This window comes from Cupressus sempervirens, chromosome 1, assembly GCF_028749045.1.
Source record: "Cupressus sempervirens isolate cs-2001-9-10 chromosome 1, ASM2874904v1, whole genome shotgun sequence".
Lineage (NCBI taxonomy): Eukaryota > Viridiplantae > Streptophyta > Pinopsida > Cupressales > Cupressaceae > Cupressus > Cupressus sempervirens.
In genome coordinates this window covers 167727533-167751500 of record NC_143118.1, presented here as the reverse complement: position 1 = coordinate 167751500, position 23968 = coordinate 167727533, and the positions used below count along the sequence as shown (strand labels likewise).

Here is a 23968-nt window from a genome sequence, read left to right as displayed (position 1 = left end):
ATGAAACATGGGTCAATGAGTTCGACTTAAAAACTACATAGTTAAATCTTGATAGCAATATCACAATTTGACTTGCTATGGAAATATCTCCTACTTATCAATCGATGAGCTTAAAGGGCTTTCTAATGAATGGTTCATAAGGCACAACACTTGGTGAAGGTTTTGCAAATGGAGATGCAAGCAGAGTGGATTTAACCATGGAGGAAACTCCGTAGCCAAGTGCGCTCAAGTTGTAGTACTAGGATGGGTGACCTCCCGAGAAGTTCTGATGCTTCACCTCTATGAGCATCACCTAGATCCAATGAATGTTAATTGTTCCATTTATTCTCATGAGAGATGGATTTGTGTGAATCAATACTCATGAAACATGGGTAAATGAGTTTGACTCAAAAAATACATAGTTAAATCCTAATAGCAATATCATAGTTTGACTTGCTGTGGAAATATCGCCTACTCATCAATTGATGAGCTTAAGGGGATTTCTAATAAAGTTCATAAGGCACAACACTTGGTGAAGGTTTTTCAAATGGGGTTGCATGCAGAGTGGGGTTAACCATGGAGGAAACTCTGTACTTAAGCATGCTCAAGTTGGAGTAGTACTGGGATGGATGACCTTCCGAGAAGTCTCGGTGCTTCACCTCTGTGGGCATCACCTAGATCTAATGAGTGTTAAGTGTTCCATTTATTTTCATGAGAGATGGATTCATGTGAATCCACTACTCATGAAATATGGGTCAACGAGTTTGACTCAAAAACTATACAGTTAAATCCTAATAGCAATATCATAATTTGACTTGTTGTGGAAATATCTCCTACTTATCAATTGATGTGTTTAAGGGGCTTTCTAATGAATGGTTCATAAAGCACAACACTTGGTGAGGGTTTTACAGATGGGGTTGCAAGCAAAGTGGGTTTAACCTGTAGTTAAGTGCTCTTAAGGTGGAGTAGTATTGGGATGGGTGACCTCCTGGGATGAGAGATGGATTCATGTGAATCACTACTCATGAAACATGGGTCAATGAGTTTGACTCAAAAACTACACAGTTGAATCTTGATAGAAATATCACAATAAAAAGTCATTCTTGAGATCAACCCCCCAAGGAGATTAACCCATGTAGTAAGGATGTATTGTCTATGAATATCCATCTTGATGTGCATGTTCAACTCCTACCAAGGTGAGAAAAGATGAGTGGGGGAATCCAAAGAGTATTGGAAAGGAGGAAGGCAATCAGTATCGATCCTAACAAACCCCAAAAGAATCAAAGCCTAAGTGAACCAATGAGCTTGCCCCATGTGGTTTGAGCATGCAATAGCCTCTACGGAGCACTACACAAGGTAGGAGTATTTGTGAAACCCTCAGAGGACTCAACAAAGCATTGCAGGTGATGTAAGGACCAAACCAAGCCGAAGATGTTGTCAAGCCTAAAAGGATGGGCTCCTTACTCAACTGGGATAATACCATGCAAAGTAATTTGCCAATAATAGATAATGCGCCAAAAAAAAGGGTTTGAGACCGCTCAACAGAGGCCCAATCTGAGCCTAACAAGGAGGGTCCCCAAACTATAAAACCATAGAGCATAGTTGGTATGATCAAAGTATCCACAAGAATCAATTTGAACACTATGTCCTAAAAATGATGCTTAAAACACTACCTCTCAACAAGAGCCAAAGAACCATATCCTTGTTGATATGAGATTGAATTAGTGGTCTCATGCTGAAATGAGGGCCAAAGAACTTGATCCCCAAATATGTGTAGGAAGATGAGATCTCAACCTCCGCACCCTAAAAAAAAGTGGAGGTGTGAGATCTTGGGACAATTGAAGACCATCACCATGGTCTTACCCATATTAGCTATCAATTGTTGTGAGTCATAGAAAGAGGTGAGGCCATCAAGAAGTCTTTATAACTCATCAGGGGAAGAGGCCAAGAGGACTATATCATCTACAAAAAGAAAGGTATAGATCAAGACCTGGTGTAAGGAGAAACCATCACCCAAAAGGAAGTGCACCTGAAGATAAGCCTTTAGGTCATCAATGTACAATCCAAACAATGTACGAGATAGAGGACAACCTTGCTTCACTCCAACGGTGCTCTGAACAAAATTAGACATCCCCTGGGAGGTCCTAATGCGCCCAACCACCATCTTGTAAAGTCTCATGATGGTTGTCAAAAGAGTCTCATAAATACCCAATGAAACTCAAGGACATGCACTCAACCCAAAACCCTAGAGTCTTGGAGTACACAAGTACTCGCGTTGCCTCACCCCTTGGGTGCTTGGGAATGTTAGGGGTGCTTGGGTGCTTTATCCACTTAGTTAAGAGGAACAAACTTACCTCTAATGGGGTGTTTGGGTGCTTGTTTATTTCATCAACTCTGTTAAGAGGAAAATACTAACCTCTAAAAGAGCGGAGAAGCTAATTGTTGTACATAGTGTCTTGCATATTGTAGAACATAAGACACATGTACAAAGAAAGCCTAGCAACATGATGGGATGTAGACCTAGAGGATTCGTCTCATATTGATGAGGATGAGATTGCAGGAGAAACAAATGTAAGGTTGGTTAGTGTTCATTTTACAAAACTTGAGTGTGAGGAGTCTAGCAGTTCCAATGATGAGGACTTTGACTTGGGGGATGATTAGAGCCCTCCCATCACCACATTTTGTCATTTTGACATGTTTTTATAATCATTTTGATATTGATCATGGTTTATATCATGCATGATGTTACTCATTGTAATCATCTTTATCATTATGGTATAATTGATATTTGATAGAACTAATATAAATTCTATTTGTTGATACTTTGGATTTCTATTTGAATCTTGATTTATGAATGTTACTATTGGGTATGTACTATGTCACTATGTTGAATGTTCAATTAGACTAATCTGTGTTGCAATTTTTCTATCTGCAAGTATTTCAATTTCATATGTTATACTGAAACATCATTTTTTAACTTGTATTTCATGTTCTATATCTATAGTATGCAACACCCTTCCACCCCCCAACCCTCCACTCTCCATCGTCACCTCATCATCTCTGAATTGATGCCCTTTTTTCCCATTCCGGAAAACTCATCCTAGTGTCCCCCCATCTTAATGTCCCCTCCCGCTAGTGTTACATTGGATTTACCAATGTCTTAAAGCCTCTAAAAAAGCGTTGTTCTGGGAAATGAATCAAAGACTTTTCAAAAATCCACAAAGAAAGAATAAACCTTCTAGGAGCAATGGCACACTACCTTGAGGAGAAAAAAAGATTTGGTCATTAAATTCAGCTCTAATCACCTAGATGCAATGAGTACTAAGTGTTTCATTTATTCTCATGACAGATGGGTTCTTGTGATAAATAGGTCAATTTATCAATGAGTTGACTCAAAAAACTACACAGTTGAATCTTGATAGCAAAATCACAATTTGACTTTCTTTGGAGAATGAATTGATGAGCTTAAGGGACTTTCTAATTAATGGTTTCTAAGGCACAACACTTGTTGAAGGCTTGCAAATGGGTTGCAAGGAGAGTGGGTTTAACTATGGAGGAAACTTTGTAGTTACATGCGCTCGAGCAGCGGTAGTACTAGGATGGGTGACCTCCCTAGAAGTCCGGGTGCTTCACCTCTCTGAGAATTGCCTAGATGCAATGAGTGCTAAGTGTTTCATTCATTCTCATAAGAGGCAGGTTTGTGTGAATCACTACTCATGACAAATGGGTTAATGAGTTTGACTCAAAAAACTACACAGTTGAATCTTGATAGCAATATCACAATTTGACTTGTGGAAAATATCTCTTACTTATCAACTCATGAGCTTAAGAAACTTTCTAACGAATGCATCTTAAGGAAAAATTCTCGCTGATGGTTTTGCAAATGGGATTGTATGAAGTGTGGGCTTAATCATGGAGAAAATTGTATAGTTAATTGCACTCAAGATGGAGTAGTATTGGGATGGGTGACCTCCTAGGAAGTCTCGGTGCTTCACCTCCTTGAGCATCACCTAGATGCAATGAGTGCTAACTATTTCATTCATTCTCATTAGAGATGGGTTCTTGTAAACCACCACTCATTACAAATGGGTCAATGAATTTGACTCAAAAAATACACAACTGAATCCTGATAGCAATATCACAATTTGACCTACTATGGAAAATATCTCCTACTTATCAACTGATGAGCTTAAGGGTCTTTCTAATGAATGGTTCATAAAGCACAACATTTGTTGAAGGTTTTGCAAATGGGTTTGCAAGCAAGTGGCCTTAACCATGGAGGAACTTCCATAGTTAAGTGTGCTCGAGCTAGAGTAGTCCTAGGATGGGTGACCTCTTGGGAAGTCTCAATGCTTCACCACCATGAGCATTGCCTAGATGCAAAGAGTGCTAAGTGTTTCAATATGTGGAAAATATCTCCTACTTATCAATTGATGAACTTAAGGGGCTTTTTGATGAATGGTTCATAAAGAACAACACTTGCTGAAGGTTTTGCTAATGGGGTTGCAAGTAGAGTGGGCTTAACCATGAAGGAAACTTTGTCGTTAAGCACGCTCAAGCTGGAGTAGTATTGGAATGGGTGACCTCCTGGGAAGTCTTGATGCTTCACCTCTATGCAATGAGTGCTAATTCTTTCATTCATTCTCATGAGAGATGGGTCCTTGTGAACCACTACTCAGGACAGTATTGGAATGAGTGACCTCCAAGTCTATGCAATGAGTGCTAATTGTTTCATTCATTCTCATGAGAGATGGGTCCTTGTCAAACACTACTCAGGACAGTATTGGAATGAGTGACCTCCAAGTCTTGATACTTCACCTCCATGTAATGAGTGCTAAGTGTTTTATTCATTCTCATGAGAGATGGGTTCTTGTGAACCACTACTCAGGACAAATCAATGAGTCTGACGCAAAAAACTACACAATTGTGATAGCAATATCACAATTTGATTTGCTGTGGAAAATATCCCCTACTTTCCAATCAACCAGTCAAATAAATAATTAATAAAACAGTGTAAAATATAAAAGGTTTGATTTTTTGTTTACAGAGTAGATTTTAACATTCCATTTAAGAGTGTGTACAAATGAACTGTGATTACCAGTGGTTCAAATCTGACAGCCTGTTAATTATATTCAATGGAAGACATCTAAACATGTTGCATCCTGACCTTTGGTGGTGAGAAAATTTGAATCTGCATGTACAATGTACTAATGCTACTATTTCCAGAAGCCGGCAATAATTATCCCTTATCTCGTAGTTTGTACATAGTCATACTGTTAAGTATCCATGAACCCTTATGAAATCAATGAGATCCATTTTTATAACAGATGTACTTTGTACGTGTGGGATTTTGCAACAAAAGGATTATTAGGAGTTGTTATGATGCCTTTGATATGTAGATGATGCAAATATTGGTCATATGTGGTAGAGTTGTCTAATAAACTGAGCATGTCCCATAAATTGTTTAAGAGTAGAAGAATATAATGCCTCTGATAAACTCTGACATCATCAATATTTTAATTTAGGAATGAACAATCCAACACACCCAAGATACTATATTTTGAGAAATGCATTATACATTATGACTAATATTTTATGCCAGCCTCTTCTGCATATTTACAAATTGAGCTTTGCAATATTGTGAGAAGATACAGATATATTTGATAAAATGCTCTTATGAATTGTGGATTTCTACATCTGCATATTTACAATTGGGATTTTGCAAATTGCATGGAGAATCAGAAATAATATTATTTGAAACCCCCTCTTATACATAACTGATTTATGCATTACATGGTTCTATATGCCAAAATCACCTTTCACTGTGTTGGCTTGACCCTTCGTATTGTCTGAAATAAGAGTTGTAGATTCCATCTCCAAGGTAAAGTCGAATTATATTCTTCACTTGTACAAGCTAAACTCTAGAACTTATCTATCATAGACTCGTAAGCATGGAAAAATCTTATGCCTTGTGTTGCGCCCCAATCAGCTATAGATTATGAATTTGGTTGCTTTGGTATTTTGAAAATGCATATCCTTTTCTCAAATGTCAATGTAACTGTTCCAATGTCAAAATTGCTTTCTTGTCAAAGTATACTATAAAGTCTGCACAGAAGATCCATATGAAAGGTGAAAACCATACTTGAACATGCACAGGACTTAAAAATTAGATAAGACAATTTAATCCGGCTTCAAGTTACCCTCGTATTATATGAGCCACATGTGCTACATTTATGATACAACCAATGGAAGGGAGCCTTTTGCTTTTTTTCACAATCATTACAAAGAATGTCCTGCCATTGATGCAAGGCAATGAAATCTTGAATCAATGGAATTCCAATTAATATTTCTTAAAAGAATGATTGAAAAGCTAAAAAGATATCATCAAAACATGTATCAAAGAGTAAAAGGAAACTAAACAATAACATACTTGAATACGGCCCTGGTATTCCTCTGGGAGTGTCTCTGCTGCCAGTAAAGCATCAAGCATTCCAAAAAACACCTGTACAAACCTAAATTAGAAATATGCTAAAACTATATTTCTTGATCCCATGAGATACACTAACACACAATAAATCAGAGGTCGGATCTGCTGAATCAACCAACTAGTACCAATAAACATGAGAACTCCATGCCATGCACTTGCATTGGCATCACTTTCCTAATTTCTACTTTTATACTCGTAAATAAGCACACTTTTTTGACAGCTTAACCATTTGAATTTTCCACCAGCTTTTGAAAAGTGGCTCAATCTTGTAAACTTGCACTCAAACTAAATAGAAGGCTGAAGTGATCCAAACTTCTACCTGGCTCAAATTGTTCAGGCACATGCCAGTAGTGGCTAAGTCATTACAAAGTTCGTCACAGCAACATCTTAGATCTTAAAAAGTTTCAGTATTGGCTTAAATTAATATATAATTAATTATGTTTGAGTTTAATCTTATTTTTACAAAGTGATTTTTCATGGTGAAAAATTAAAAAGGATTTATATTTAAAACACAATTTTTTATTATATAAATTTCTGAAAGTTCTGTTGGGGTTATAGGAGGAGGCTGAGGAGAAGAAAGAAAAATTCTTTTTGAAGTTTGAATATTTCTCAATCTGAGATTTTTTTCCTGTGGCCAAATTCTTACATGAAGGACAAAAACAACAATGGTTTTCTGACAGACAAAAATTCATATGGCAATGTGGTTCAAACCAGGGATCAATTGTACGCTGAAGATTTGGAATTTGGAGACAAGGCCACTCAGATTCTACTGACGCAATTCCATGCAGAAATTGCCTTGGTGCTGAAGATTTAGTGTTTAAAATTTTAAAGTTTTTTATTTGAAATTGTAATCGAACATTTCAATTTCCCTTCTAAGTTTTAGTGGAATTTGCAATTCAGGAGGTTGAAATTTTTTTCAGGTGGATTTTCCCGGCCACTCCATTTTATCAGCCCTTTATGAAGCTGTACACTTTGAAGGAGTCGACCCAGCTATTCATGAATACAGGAAGGGCAAACAAAGGCCATAGGCTGCTATAAAACTAAGGAGAGGAGACTGTTTAATTTGAGGGAGTTAAGAAAGGATCACCCATTTCATGGGCACGAGTGTATAGGTGGAATGATGCAAATTTGAAGACCCCTTGTTCACTTATTTCTGCCACCAGTTAATGGAGTTTGTCACATAATTAACAGTCTGTTTAGAGTTTTAGTTACCAATATTGGAGCCATGGCTTTGGTATAAGGATTGTGGGTGTCATCAAGAAGAATGAAGCATTTAAAAAAACCAAAAATTGGGGCGCTTATGCTAGGCACCACCTTCGGTGTCATTGAAAGATAAGTTAAAACAAATCAAAGAGAAGGAATCGTGAGAGTATTAAAAAGGAGTCAGCCCTCATCAAAAATGTCTTTGGGGACCACATTCCTAGCTACCACCTTTGGAAGACTTTTGAGGAAGGAAAAAGAAAGGATATGGGGATTTGAGAGGAACCATGGGAACTAGTAAAGTTTCTTTGGGCCCTTTGGAGAGGCAGTCAATTTGAAGAGCAGTGAACATGTTCAGGAGCATCAAATCCTTCCAGCAATAGAGAGTGGACCCATTTCATCACCAGATCAAGGAGCATCATTTGGTTAGTTAATTACATTCCTTGGCTAACCCAAGTAAAAATTGGAAAGCTACAATTGTGCATCTCACCACGGGGATATTGAACGTTTTGCATTTGCATTGTAAATCATGCACATTCTTGCTTATTTCTCAAGTGGTTCAATTTCTTTTCAAAGAGGTGATCAAGTTACATGGATTGCATAAAAATATGAATGATCCAGATGGTCATCCCATAGTACCTTTTGTCAAGAGTTATTCGCTTGGGAGGGTCACACAAGATCACAACTCATACCACAAGATGCAGAAGAAGCTTGGTCCTAATAGTCAAAATTACATCATACTCAAAAAGACACTAAAGGCCCATAATTTATGAAATCTGACTAAGAAAGAATTAGCATTTAAAAATACATTTATTTAGGCAATCAAGTGCAAGAGTTGTAATAATTTCCCTAACACTTTGCTAATTTAAAATGCAGATAATGAGATTCCTTTGGACGATGTGGCACCTTTGACCACAATAGGTCATGGATTGGCTTCTAGTGATTAAGTGACAGGTCAAATCATTTCTGAATAGTAATATGGTCTCTTTATTCTTTTTTTTTTCTTCTTTCCCTCTTTGGCTATCAATGCTGGAATCCAAGAAAACCTTTTTTATTTCAAAGATCAACTTAGCAACAAAATCATTCCTTCAGGCACACAATGCATACAACCTTGAAGTAGTACAAAATGTATATAAATAAATATATATGTTTATATCACTGGATAAGTAAACTCACAGTCATGTCTCCTAAAGATTTGCTACATATTGGACATGTATAATGAGAGCATGTATAAGCCTGCAGAGCAACAAAGTTTTGTTTCTTGAGTAAGAGGGTAAGAACTCTACTCTAATAATGATCATCCTGAATCATTCATGTAAGCACTTTCTTCCAGAATAAAATAAGAATTACAAACCCGAAAACAAGCTGAGTGCATTAAGTGCCCACAATGAAGTGCCTTTGTCGGGTTACTAGATGTGAAGATAAAATCCTTGCAAATAGGGCAGTTTGATTCAAAACCCTTCTCCCGACATTTGTGTACTGTGACACTCTTCGACATACATCCATTACAATTCATACAATGGAAGTAATCAATACCAAGCCCCTTGCCAACCCGACATAAGTTGCAAAATGGACAGTGGTAGATGTTCCTGCCATACAATTATAAATTGGACATGTCAGAATGCAGAAATATCAGGAGATGCACACATTCCTTTCGAATAAACAAAAGGAAAATCGTGGTATCTATTAGCTGCAAAAATGCTATAAATTTTCATTTGGTTAACATGCACATCTAATTGCTTGTTGCCATTGACATGTATTTGAATGAAAATTGAAAAATTCCATTGTCATCCCTGCCCACGTTTCATATAGCCTAACAATACAATGTACTGCTGCAAAAACTCAATTGTCATTTAGAGGGGCAGAGAAATCCTCAGGGATTTTTCACAAATAAAAGAAACATTACAATCATGGCCAATTATCAGTAAAAACCTCATCAAAATTACTTCAATGTTGATTATTCTATGTACTGAACGTCTGCAGTAACACCCAATTCAAAACAAATATCAAGTGCAGATCGAAATTAAGGCAGATCAAGTCTCTCCCCAGGCAGTTTGCACCTACAGCAGCAACAAGAAATTTCAGTAGTCATTTGAATCTTGGAGACAATAGTGATATTTGGAGGCTAGTTCAAAGTACTTTTAAATCTGGGCAAATTGAAAGCATCAAGATCTGATCCAACCAAAAAATCAGGCCTATACAAATTAGAATTACTTGCATATATGAGTTTTAGACTCAGAGTTTTATCATTGACAGCAAGCTGCACTGGTTTTCTTATGGTAAATTTGAAATGGTGAAAGGATTTGTATGTATTTTCAGACTTGAGAATGAATGAAGATTGGAATCGTAATTGAATCATTTAGATTTAGAATCTTCTTTCATTTAGGTAGAATCAGATTTTGGAAATCAGACAGAAGTCTTGCTTTTTTTTATTCATTAAATATCTTTCTTGAAAGCTTTAATTCCTTAAAAAACCAATCCTTGTGGTTTAAGATAAAATGCAAGGTGCCTAACTAGTAATGTTTTATGACAAGGTATCATCAAGGGGATGTGAAGATCAATCTCAAGACTTTAAGCAAGAGGATGGGTCAAGTTTGAGGATCAAAGTGGATATGGAAATTCAAGATAGAGATCAAGTTGTGAAAGAGAAAGGGCCAAGTATATAAGCAGATAGATAAGATTACCAAACTTGAATTTCCGTCGATCTAGTTACATGAAACACTTACATCGCTTCTACAAGTGCAAGCCCAAGGTCAAGATATCAAGAGACATGATGTTTTAAATACAGGTGCGAGTTCAAAGTCGTGTTAATGAGAAGGTTCCAAGGTGAAGAGCTTTAAGGGATAGAAAGACTTTATGAAGTCAAAGCAATTTGGGAATATGAGTCATCACAATCATTTAAAAGGGGTTCATTGTCGTCGGTAAATATTGTGTAGCCGACAGAATGTATGTCGTCGGTAAATATTGTATAGCCGACAAGTTGATGCCGTCGGTAAGTGTTATGTAGCCAACAGGCCCCTTCGGGAAAGTTCTTGTTATGTAGCTGACGGACCCCTTCGGGAAGGTTCTTTGGAAAGCATATATACACCCTCCAAGATCATTGTAATCATCATCATAAGCATAATGTAATGTCTTTGGCATATGCGAATAATAAAAGGAGTATTGTTGTTCTTGTCTATTATTTGTGTGCATTAATCTATTCACCCCATATGGTAAACATTTGGTGCCATTGCCCAATGGACCTAGAATGAAGGTAGAGGAATGAAGACTAATGCCAAATCAGCTGAACAAAAATAAGAATAAACTAAAGAAAAAAGATGAAATACGCACAACACAAGGGAATTTAATTTTGGCACAACAGGGCGAACACGGATGAAGGTTTCAGCAGATTGTCGATGGACACCAAAGCACTGAGGAATTGTTGGAAGAGACTCGACAGCGGTTGGATTTGGTGGAAGAAGCAAGGGAGGAATTTCTTAACCTGCATACACTGAGGGAGGAGAATCTAGACAGAAGGGGATTAATTCGCACGGCTTGGAGTGCCGAGGTAGCACAAGCATGGAGTGAACTCTTCGTCCGAGATACACTTCCGAAACGGACAGCTTCACTCAACAAAAACCCTTCTTCACCAAATAGCACGACTATTGGAAATAAAATGGCTGTTCAGAACAGCACGGGTGTGTAGAACAGTGTTGGTGTGCAGAACAACACGGCTACACAACAAGTACCTCCAACTCGAATAGTAATGGCTGGACCAAAGGAAAAATTGCCAAAGTTTGATCGTGATAGAACGGCTAATCCAATCCGACACTGTAAGACATGCGAAACAATTTGTATGGCGAATGGCGTAACCGATACAAATGAATGGGTACAACAATTTCTAGCAACCCTGAGGGGTGTAGCAATTGATTGGTTTGCCGATTCAGATCCCCAAAAATTAACCAATTGGGCGGAAGTTAAAAAGGAATTTATTACCGAATTTCAATTGCTGTGTGATGACAATGAGATCGTAGCAAAGATATACAACATAAAGCAAGGAAAAAATGAAACAATTTGAGTATATGCCAGAAAATTAAAAAAATTAATAAACAAGATGGAAAGTAAGCCGACAAATGGGCTGCAAAAGAGATGGTTCATTGAAGGACTATGCCCAAAGTTACGGAAGAAAATGGAGATTGTGCCACCATCGTCATACACTAAAGCATACAATCAGCGATGAACTTAGAAAGTGAGCAAAAAACAAAAAAGAAGAAGAGTAGCTCATCCGATTTAGATGATGACGCGTCTTTAGAAGAAGATAGTAGCGATGATGAAAAGGGCAACAAGAGGGTCCAAGCTCTCCAGAAGGATATGATCCAAATGATGAAAGAATTTAAGAACATGCAGAAAGAGACGAAGGGAAACGAGCTATGGTGTACAGAATGTAAGACAAAAGGTCACACAAAGGGATCCTGTCCAAAGAACCAGTTTTGCGAGATTTGCCAGATCATGGGACATTCCACAAAAGAATACCCCTTCAATATGAAAACAAGAGGACCTCAACAAGTGCTCCTGACCCAGGAGGCTTCCGCGTCAGGAGGGAGCGGAAACACCAGTAATGAGGGTGCCACGTCAGGAGGGTACAAAAATAATAGGTGAGGGCAAAACAACAATGCCAACAATAATAATGGGAGCCACAGCCGAATTCAGTACGATGCAAACAAACACTCGATGGTTCAATGCCGAACATGCAATTTGTGGGGCCACTTTGCCCGAGACTGTACAATGGCAAACGCACCAAAGTTATGCAAATAGTGCGGTTCTGGAGATCATGAAGATGCCAAGTGCTCGATATCAAGAGTGAATTTGATCACTATTGAGACAGACGAAGAGGAGGTTCTAGCAATCACACGGAAGCAAGCAAAATTGTACTCTGACCAGACGGAGGAAAAGAAGAGATTAAAGGAAACACGGACGGGAATTGAGAAGGCGATGCAAGCGAAGAAAGCACACTTGAAGGATACTACTGGTACCTCAGCAAGAAATTGCGCGAAACAAAACATCGTACGACAAATACTACAAACTGAAGTACCAGTCAAAATAAATGATTTGCTACTCACAATGCCTCAACTCCGATTGACACTCACAAACATCGCTCCAGTTGCTAAATTATCAGGAGAACAAGGGAGAGGGAAAGTGGAGCACGTGTAGAGGACCTGATGCTGCTAGCCCTCACATCCGAACTACATCCGACAGTCGCCAAGATGGGAATTCTAGGAACTGTTCTGATAGACACAATTGTGGACAGAGGGTCTGACGTGAATGTGTTACCGGAGGATGCCTGGAAGAGGTTGGGACAACCGACATTGTGGCCACCTACATTCCAGTTGCTAACAGCAGACCAACACGGCATTAAACCTCTCGACGTCCTGATGGCGCAACCAGTGACGATTGGAACATAGTCGTTCCTACTCGATTTCGTCGTCATCCTGCTGAAAAGGAGAGGATATGATGTCATTTTGGGTCAGGGATGGCTTATACAAGCAAAGGTTAAGCATGACTGGAAGAAGAATACACTCTCAATGGAAAGTAGGGGACGACGATTCACTATTGATTTACACACACAAATGGTGGGCAAAGAAGCCGTATCATCTAATTCCAAAGAAGAGGATGAAGGAAAGCAGCGATTGAAACCGAATGAGGAAGAAGTCCTACGATTGGAAGGTGGATCGACGGACGGTGATTTGGATTTGGTGAACGGCCTTTTCCACTAGGAGATGGAGGATTATGAGCTCTTTCCGAGTTATAATATGTTAAAGGTCGACAAAGGTGAGAAAGAAGAGGGAAATGAATGTCTGAAGGAATACAAAGAAGCAAAAAAGGGAAAGGAGGTTACGGCTGAAGCTGAAGGGAAGAACATACAGTACGAACCCAAGAAAAGGAAAGATTCCACCATACAGAACACAATGAACAGACCGCACAGAAAGAAAATGTTACGTCGAACCACGGATATAGTAGAAAGGTGTTGACAACAAGGAAAACACATCATACGGTCTGCACAAGAAACAAAGAGTAAGGGTTTAATAAAAGCTTCAACAGTACGGAGTGAAGGCTCTAAAATCAAGAATACAGTTATTGACGGCAAGGAGTGGCAACCGATGGAATTTATGATACCGAGTTTAAGGATCGCGCTAGAGAATAAGTTGGGTGACATGGAAAGCCTGAGGGAAAAGTTGCATAATCTAAACAAGTGCGACGAGAAGCGGCTATTGGCACAATGGGCCACAAAGGTGACACAGAACAAGCACAAAGCGTGGCATGATAAACACCTGAACTGAACAAGTTCCAACTGGGACAGTTGGTATTGAAGTATGATGGACGAAACAAAATCAAACCAAGCAAGTTTAAAGTCAAATGGGTCGGACTATACTAGATCCGGAAGGTAGGTGATAATGGAGCAATAAAATTGTGGACATTAGACGAACAAGAAATACCAGAGGTAGTCAATGGTTCGAAGCTAAAGATGTACCATGCTAGAACGATCCCCTCATCATTAGAGAATGACGAAACTTAGAGGGAGAATTGATTTCTTAGATTTTCTTTTTTTTTAAAGGAAATTTTTTTTTTTTTTTAAAAGGTCATCAAAGTAATTGTACGGCCACCATACAGTGACCGTACAGCAGCTTCAGCAATCACTATACGGCCTTTGTAGGGGCCTTCATGTCCGTACAAAATATGCAGTCAAGTATTCTTGTTATTCACCGTACAACAATATCCTGGCAAGCACCGTACGGCTGGGTTCAGGAAGATTAATAAATCACCATACACTCATCTTCTATTTCACCATACGGCTTTTAAATAGAGTTTCATGTCGTACGACAAGTTATAATCTTGCATTGGCATCATACGGCAATTTAATGCAAATACCGTACGACGTTTTAACTCAACCATCGTACGATGAATTGGGATAAAGACAAGCGACAAATGAAGTAATCCGTATGGTGAATTAAAGCATAGCGTGTGTTCAGAAAACTACCGTACAACAATTTAATGATGGGCATGTGAAGCAGAGGATGGGTCATTATACGGCCAGACAGAACAAATAAAACTTGCAGCATATGATGAACAGGAGGACGGGCGAGTAAACAGTGTATCCATACGGTAAGTATATAATTTATTTTGCCAAACCACAGCTACAGTACCGCCGTACAGGCATGCACTAGCAAAGGTCAATATTGGCTGAGGGTTTTGTAGGCATCTCCTGTCCGGTCAAAGAAGAGAAGGCAGAAGGAAGCAGTCAGAAGAGGAGCAAAAAAAAAAAAAAAGACGACAAATCAAAACTATTCAGAATGATTAATGTATGATGCTGAAGGGAAGGGAAAGACATAAACAGGTAGTAAAACACAAGCAGTTGCCAGAAAAAGTGTAGGATTAGAAGAAAATCACAAACATAGTGTTCCATGCAGTTTTGTGTGGGTTTCAAGCTGTTAATTTGGTCTTGGAGGCGGAGGCGCTGCCCCTCGACCCCGCCCTGTATCGCGATAGGGACCGCGCTTGAGGCACTACCCCAAGACCCCGCGGGGCACTGCCCCTTGACCCCGTTGGGGGCAATGCCCCCTAGACCCCCAGTCGATGCAATTATCAGTCATGGGAAGTGTGACTAGTTGATGAGAGTTGGAGCCACTGTAGGGATAGAGTGTCTGTGTACCAAAGGTAGAGAAAGCACCAAAGCAAGCCTTTCGAGAGAGGTGATACGCTTTGAGGCACTTGAGGTAGGTGTTGGACGTGAAGCTGTCTTGGTGGATGCATAGAGGGCTCAGGAGGAGCCGATCATCTAGTTGAAGGCAATATAGCGACACCTGGTTCAGGGTACCTAGAAGTTGGAAGCAGAGAAAGAAACACAGGTGGCTATCAAGGTCAGCCTGATTAAGGAGACAGTATTGTGTTAGAAGAGGCTACAGATGCAACGTGGTTTGGAGACCAGTTTAGTGCAGGCACGCGATGAATGTGAAAGTGGTGTGGCAGAAACAGATCTATCTTGTTGTAGTTAGTCAGTTAATGTATTCCAGTTTGTTAGTTTGTCTCGGATATTTTGTAATTGTTGTCTGGAGACGACTTTTTCTTTTGGGAGGGATGATGTCTTTGGTAAATATTGTGTAGCCGACAGGATGTAAGTCGTCGATAAATATTATGTAGCCGACAGGTTGATGTCATCAGTAAGTGTTATGTAGCCGACGGGCCCCTTCAGTAAGGTTCTTGTTATGTAGTCGACGGACCCCTTCAGGAAGGTTCTTCGGAAAGTATATATACACCCTTCGAGATCATTGTAATCATCATCATAAGCATAATGTAATGTCTTTGGCATATGCGAATAAAATGAGTATTGTTGTTCTTGTCTATTGTTTGTGTGCATTAATCTATCTACCCCATACGGTAAACATTCATCAAGTCTATAAGATAAGCATGTTGAGGTGGCACTAGCACCCACTCATTTTCAACCAATTAGATCATGTCAAATGTTCCCATAGAAGAGGTCAACAATATTATGTCCAAACTCATGGAATTTGCTAAAACTGAAAAAGTCAAAGGAAATTATCTTCTAAAAGAAGATTTGTTGTAACCCTGTATGGCATTTTATTATTGGCTCACTTATTTGTCCCTTGTTTTGTAAGCTTCTATCTAACCTGTTTTCTCATTGATAGACAAGAGGATTGTAATTTTCTTATTGGCCCACAAGGTGGTGACCTCATGTATTGGTCAAACATGTAATGCTTGTAGCAGCTAGTTCATTAGGACTTTGATGGATAAATTCAGGTTACTGATGTTGATTTAATCTTGGCAACATTCTACCAGAGTACCCTATATAAGTCATGCTTTCCTCATTTCTAAAGGAGATTTGTTGGAAAATTGTTGCTAATATACTACTGAAATTGCTCAATATTTGTTGTGTTTGCATGGTGAATGCTTATGAACTTTTTTGGAGTAATGTATGGTTCCTTACATTCCTCAAAATAGAATTTGCTTCAAGTGCTTAGTTTTAGAATTCGTTTTAAGATGCTTAGTAGGATGAAAGTTGTGAACCAATCTTTGTTAAATTGGCTTAACCATACCACTAGCTACTTGTTGATTGTAAGCATGCCTTGCATGGTTGATTGGCATAATTATAAACTTATTTTATTTATTACTTACTCATTGATATGCATCTATGTATTGTGTTCATGTAGGGGTGACAATTTGAAAATCTTTCAGTTTACCTTGAAAGGTTGCACTAGCTTAGTGGAGTTGATGACAAGATCAAGCCTAGTCAAGCCACAAAGATATGCATAATTTCTCATGTTCTAGAATAGATGTTAGGATTAGATTAAATTTAAAAACCCATTCCCATTTGCAATTTATTTCATAGTTAGTTATAAGTAATTCATTGCACTCAATTGCCATATCATTCGTAAAGTCAAGTTGTTGTCTTAGTGAACAAGCGTAAATCCCTTTGTGATACCAACATATCACATCTGTTACATCCCAATTTTTGACCTAATTTGAAATATAGCCATTGAGGTTCACATGAAGTCAGTTGACAGTTAAATTGTTTATAAACCTATGAAATGATAAGATGGTTAGTCGTTATAATTTCATGTGAAGATAACATGCTAGTTGATTATTTATCACGAATTCATGGAATTGAAAAGGCAGCTAGCCATTATGATTATTTATAACTCGTTATGATAATATGATTTAATTGCGGAGAATTTCCTTACAGGAAACATGTTGAAGGGGTGGAAGCATTGTCAGAAAAGAATTAGGCACAGGAGCATCACCATCACTGGACAGATGGGTTGAGGACCTAGCGACTTGAAGCTGGATACATCTGTGGGACTCGCATGAGCTATTAATATAAATAATTTGAGAAACATAAATAATTGAGTTAAAATATAAAACGTACCTCAAAGGATTTAATATGATTTTTCACCTTATTATTATAATAGATATATCTATATATGTACATATAGATATAAAAATGAAATGGCACCATTATATTATAATAATTTAATAAAGTGATGTCACCCCATTAATATTTACATGTACATATATAAATATAAGATTATTATAATATTTGAATTATAATAACATTCGAATTATAATCTTCCACCTCTATTCTTTCCATTTTAATATTCTTGCTTATAACTGATTAGCACTTGGCATGTTAAATCAATTTAATACTTGATATTCGAATTGACATATGTTATATAACTAGCGGAAGCCAAGAAGGCACGACCTTCCTTTTAATTTAGCTGTGAGAGGAGTCGGACATAGGGCGTATTCCATATATTTTCCACATTTCCAAATTCCTTCTATTGTTTCCAATCTATTTAACACCTGACTTCATCTCAGGATTCAGTAATTTTGTTAAGAAGTTAGCTTGTGTGAAATTGAATCTATATTGTTTATGTCTACCCTCAAGTTAATATTACATAACTGATTCATTAATTGTATATATATATATATATATATATATATATATATATATACATATACATATACATATATACTTAAGATTATATTAAGAATCTACGTAATGTAATCAGTTTGTATGTAATCAAGTTGCCGATAGCACATTATGTTAAATTGTAGTCCAATCAGATTGATATAATCATGAGATTCATTATAAATGGTAAATCATCATTAGATAAATATTCTTTATACATACATATTATTATATATATATATATGGTTAGCTACATTAAATATACTAACAAATGATGATTAACTATAGAGACATGTCTCCTCCTCCTCATATTTATATGAGAAACAAATCTGCATTTGGAACACATCAATCAAATTGGCAATGTTACTACATTTGTAGAAACGATCACAAAATTAACTAATTTACTCCTACCAATACCCTACACTTATCGATTAATAACTTTGATCAAACAGAACGATATCTTCCCTTTGTCATGCAAGTAATCCGGCTAAGAATTAGAGACTGTATGCAATGAAGGTGACATCTCAAGCAACTAGAGGGAACAGATCATATTCCAAGATCATCAAAACATTACGAAATTCTTATCAGGTCGTGAGTTGCCATTCCAATCTGTCTAATTTCTATAGCAGTTGGCTAGGCACGAGAACCTCTTTATCTTTTGTTTATGATCACGTTTTTAAGTTACTGTATAATCAAAGCATTGCCGACTTCTTAATAAATCATGAGGTTACCATTACAACATGTCCATTTCTATAGCAGCCGACTAGGCATGGAAATCTCTTATCTTTTGCTTGTGATCATGCTATTTCCTTTACTAGCTGAGTAGTCCCTGTAAATTATGATGAACTTTTTTCTTAACTCTCATGGTTTCCAAAATCATAATAAAGAGTGTTGAATAGTATCTCTTAAAGAAGGGTTTCCTAAGTTTAATAAAACTTGAATGAAATATTCTGTTTGTAAATCAGAATTCATTAATATTTTCAACTAGTTTGAAGAACATATTTTTCTAAGTCACAATTTGTGATAATATTTACTAATCAATAAATCCTTTTAGAACTTATGCAAAGAGAAAATTGCTCAAAGTTTCCAAACACCTAGTATTCACCGGCTGTATAGTCATGGAAAGGGTGAAGAGGTGAGATGGAATTTGCAATGACTTAGAAAATAAAAGTCAGATATGATACATTAAATCTAAGATAATATCATTTAATAGCTCATGCATGATCCTGTTAATTGTATCCTCCTTTTGTCAAGTCGAATGGTGTGTTTAAATACCAGATGCTCAGTAGATGACAGATGTTCCAAGTCCAATTATGGGTAGGGAGGGTCTTTCTCGTTAGAGATTGTGTGGGGAATAAGTTAAGGTCCGAGGTTGAGTGGTTAAGCCCTTGACAATGTTTCACCTCTTCCCAAGTTGTCGAACGTACAACAGACAAAGATAAGCTATAAATTCAATTGTTTGTTGGAAATAGGTATATCACTTTTATGATGTATACGCAAGACAAAGGTAAGATTGATTGAGTTATATCATCGTTATAGTTATTTTACATTTAGTTGCGAGAGATAGATTTTATCTGATGGATTGTTATATCAATCTTTCATTTATATGAATAATAAATATGAGCATATCTTCTAATCTTGAGTTATTGCCATAGTTAAACAATCGGAAGGAAAGGAATGATACAGTCGTATCTGGACCCCTAAATAATATAGTAGTATCTAAAGCCCTAATTGATTCCATGATATCTGAAGCCCTAATTGATACAGTGGTATTTAATGCCCTAAACGATCCGATGGTAATTGAGCCCTAAGTGATACAGTGGTATCTGGTGCCCTAAATGATCCAATGGTAATCGATGCCCTAATTGATACAGTGGTATGTGATGCCCTAATTTTATATAGTGATATTTAATGGCAATCATCATTTGATTTTGATATAACGATATTGGATGGTAGTCATTATATGATATTGTTATAGTGGTATTTCTAGACTAATTTGGGTGATTGCAGAAGCACTCTTACAATGATTTATCGGTTCAAATTGCATGGTATGTGGATTTTAATAACTATAGTAAATTCATTTATGGTATTTCAGTTCTTAGTCAAGAAATTTTGTTAAACTGATTTTAAACATCAATCTCTTTCATATGAATGAAACTAATTTAACTGTCTTCTTATGAAAATGAAATAATGATTGTATTTCTTTGAGTATGTTAGTTGTTAATTTAAGACCTCGGGAAAAGTGAATGTTACAACATCATTACAATTAAGTTAAATCCATCATTAAAAGGAATCTTGGATTCGCCTCGATGATCATTCTTTGCAATCTTTAGCATACGTGGCATTTTTAGAGAGGATTCAATATTTGGTGTTTCATCCTAAAACATTGAGTATTTCATTCTACATGTCAAGGAATGTACCAGATCATGGCATTAATAAAAGCATGATCACGACGTTACTGATTAAATCAAATTGCAATCTTTAAACTATATTCTAGGCAGATGGCTAAAAGATGGCAATAGTTTAATTAGGAATCACTAATATTAATTTATGAAAATTCATTATTAAAAATAAATAAAGAAAATACTTTAAGATAACAATCTCCCAGAATAAAAGATAATTAAATTGTAATTCAAGGTCAACGTTGGAAATAGCAACAAGCAACAAAGACATCGGGTGGGGGGGGAGGGGGGAGGGGGTGATAAATCAGTTGCTTCCAAAACACAAAGACTTAAAACTCCTTAAAACCCTTATTCACTTATGCTTTTTTACTAATACACAAAGTAAAATGTGTAAACAGATCAGTAAGCAACAAACAATAGATAACACAGATAAAATTCATGGAAACCCAAATAGGGTGAAAACCATGATGGCATTTATACCCACAATGAGTCCACTACCTTGTTAGAAGTAAAGCTTATTACAATTGTTGAATATCCAGGATCGCTGCAAATGTACTAAGCACTACCAAAAATATGGTATGTGTGTTCCAAATGCAACATTCTCTTAGATTTATATATAGAGAATAGGCCATGAGTAGACATGTCCCTTAATAAGTCATGTTTATTAATTAATCAGATAATTAATTTAATAACTACTTTATATATATATATATATATATATATATATATATAAAACAATAGCCTTATATCTCAAATATAAAGAACACACACACACACACACACACGTATATATATGAATCGTATCTCATATATAATAGGTTTATCCGACTCAAGCTATCAAACATCAACACTCCCTCTTAGCTTAGAAAGATAACCACATAAAAATAAATATTACTTCAACGTAATATTACAAATAACAATTTTAAGGATATCTCAGAAGATTTCCACCATTTGATATCGCATTCGATATCATTAGTATTAGTTTTGCAGAATATCAACATATGATATTCACCAAGTACCCAAATAAGGTTTGATATCACATCTAATATCAAGAGTATTGGTCTCTCGGAATAGCAATGATATTCACCAAGTACTCAAAATAAGGTTTAATATCACAACTAATAGCAAGAGTATTGGCCTCCCAAAATATCAATGATATTCACCAAGTACTCGAAATAATGTTTGATATCACATTTGATATCAAGAGTATTGGTCTTCCAGAATATCAATCATATTCACCAAATACTCTAAGTAATGGCCTTCCAAAATGTTGAGATGCGAGACATTCATCATATACTCAATTTGTTTGATCTCATAATACAAGTTATTGTAAGACTGTCTCTGCAAATACAAATGACATCATTTGGAAGTCATCACTTCCTCGTGATGTACACATGGGGTAGGCCCATTAAAATTACATGGTCACGAGATATATTCATGAATCATAATCCTCTTGACTGCTACAATTTATTAATCACTGGAGAGTCCATCTCAACATGGTTTAATCCCTCTAAATCAATAAGACCATGATCACCGAAGGTTGATTGAATCATATTCTCTATATGCTCTCTCTTTGAAGGTTGTCTCTAATGAAGTGTTAGGCTCACTCTTAATCTAATATCAATCATCATTTTCCTTCAATAACATTCTTGGAAAAGATCAAGGCAAATAGCTCATATGTATCGAAATACAATAAATACAAGAGAGGTTTATTACATTAAAAATACAATATTTAGAATTTAATGTTATTAATTTAATAACAAATATATATATTTTTTCTTTATATATATAACATCATGAAAGAACTCTTCATTTTATATGTATTCAATAATTCTCCACCTTATGTATATAAATGTAATAAATCAAAACAATTGTTATGAACTAACCTCATTCCATCTTACTTTGAGTATGTTCCCCAATCTTAATAAGTTATTCATAAATAACCGTTCATACCTTCCTTAGCAATTGATAAACATATGTACCTCAACTTGCTCACACTACTTTGACTGGTGGGACACGACCTATATGACTTGGATACACCAATGGTTTAAATCAATGTATGACTCCTCAAATATATTCCATGTCATAGGGTGACCATGCCAATGACTGCCTTTTCTGTTTCATTTACATTTACAATGGGTCCCATCGTTTCCACGTGGTACAAATGACTGGAAAATTATTTGTTTCGTGCTTCCACTTATAATTCATTTCATTGCAGTATTAGGTACGACCCTGGTCTTCTTTTCCTTCTATCATTTATTCCCCTCTAATTAGAGGTGGGTCCCTCCATGCCCGTGTGGAACATGAAAAGGTGTGCTTGTTTTGTTAAAATTTCCCAAATATAACTCGCTCTCTTCCTGACTTCTCCCTTTTTGTCCAATCAAGTGGCAGAGTATTTTCTGTGTACTAATAGATTTCTGTGTTTCTTTTCTACATTGTTGCTCACTGCCGCTATCAAGTTACAGCAAATCAAGACAATGTAATTCATCCAAACTTTTCTGCTAGCTGTCGCTACCAAGTTACAGCAGATAACGCCAATGTAGTTCATCCAAACTCCAAATCGTTTGGTATTCCAACACTATACTCGATACTAGTCACTGGAAACTTTATAATAACAAGCTGACATACCCAATCGATAACACATTAAACCATTGTCTTGTTCTTCCACTGAACTCGATGGTTGATTTATGTTCTGGTTTACAATATTATAAATCACAAACTAATACCATCATCAAACACGAATTTCATATGATCAGAATTGATTCCATAGATTCTAACATGTGCAGGCTCGGTACTTTGGAGCCTATTCTTATTTCAAATCCGCACTCGGTTTACATCTGCAACTAGGCTCTAATACCATGTTGAATTTCTGAGATCACTACAAATATTATAGCACTACCATGAGTTTGGTATGTGTGTTCCAAATGCAACATCCTCTTAGATTTATATATAGAGATAGGCCATGAATAGACATGTCCCTTAATAGGACATGTCTATTCATTAATTAGATAATTAGTATAATAACTACTTTAATCATATATATAAACTCTTCTCATATAACAATAGTCTTATATCTCAAACATAAAGAACACACACACACACGCATATAATTTGTATCTTATATATAATAGGTTTATCCAACTGAAGCTATCAAACATCAATGACAATAAGGGGAATGCATAAGCATTCAGGCACACTACCTAGAGCACACTGCTCAACCACCTTAGGCACCCACCAAGGAAGTCTCACTGACTTACAAACATCATATAGACTACAATCTGTTATATGAAATCAACTATAATTAGCATCTCATCATGCCTCGTTCAGTGCCCTTGAAGTGCAGTCATATCTCTTGCTGTAATTCTTTCTGCCACATGCAGACAAGCAATTCAACCTTCAGAGTCCTCAAAACCTAATCTCAAAACACCCTTCTCTTAA

At 36.7% G+C, this 23968-nt stretch overlaps 1 protein-coding gene across 1 annotated transcript in view; it reads right to left on the bottom strand.

The window, feature by feature from the left end:
• Positions 1 to 5507: 5507 nt before the first annotated feature.
• Positions 5508 to 23968, bottom strand: part of LOC149576674 (zinc finger protein BRUTUS-like) — a 32560-nt gene continuing 14099 nt past the window's right edge. Inside the window, exons 10-14 of the mRNA XM_089818984.1 lie at positions 9021 to 9255; positions 8843 to 8902; positions 6410 to 6481; positions 6180 to 6272; positions 5508 to 6084 (exon numbers count right to left, since the gene is read on the bottom strand). Of these exons, the coding sequence (XP_089675110.1) occupies positions 6076 to 6084; positions 6180 to 6272; positions 6410 to 6481; positions 8843 to 8902; positions 9021 to 9255 (469 nt within the window). The 3' untranslated portion in view covers positions 5508 to 6075. The remainder of the gene's footprint in view (positions 6085 to 6179; positions 6273 to 6409; positions 6482 to 8842; positions 8903 to 9020; positions 9256 to 23968) is intronic.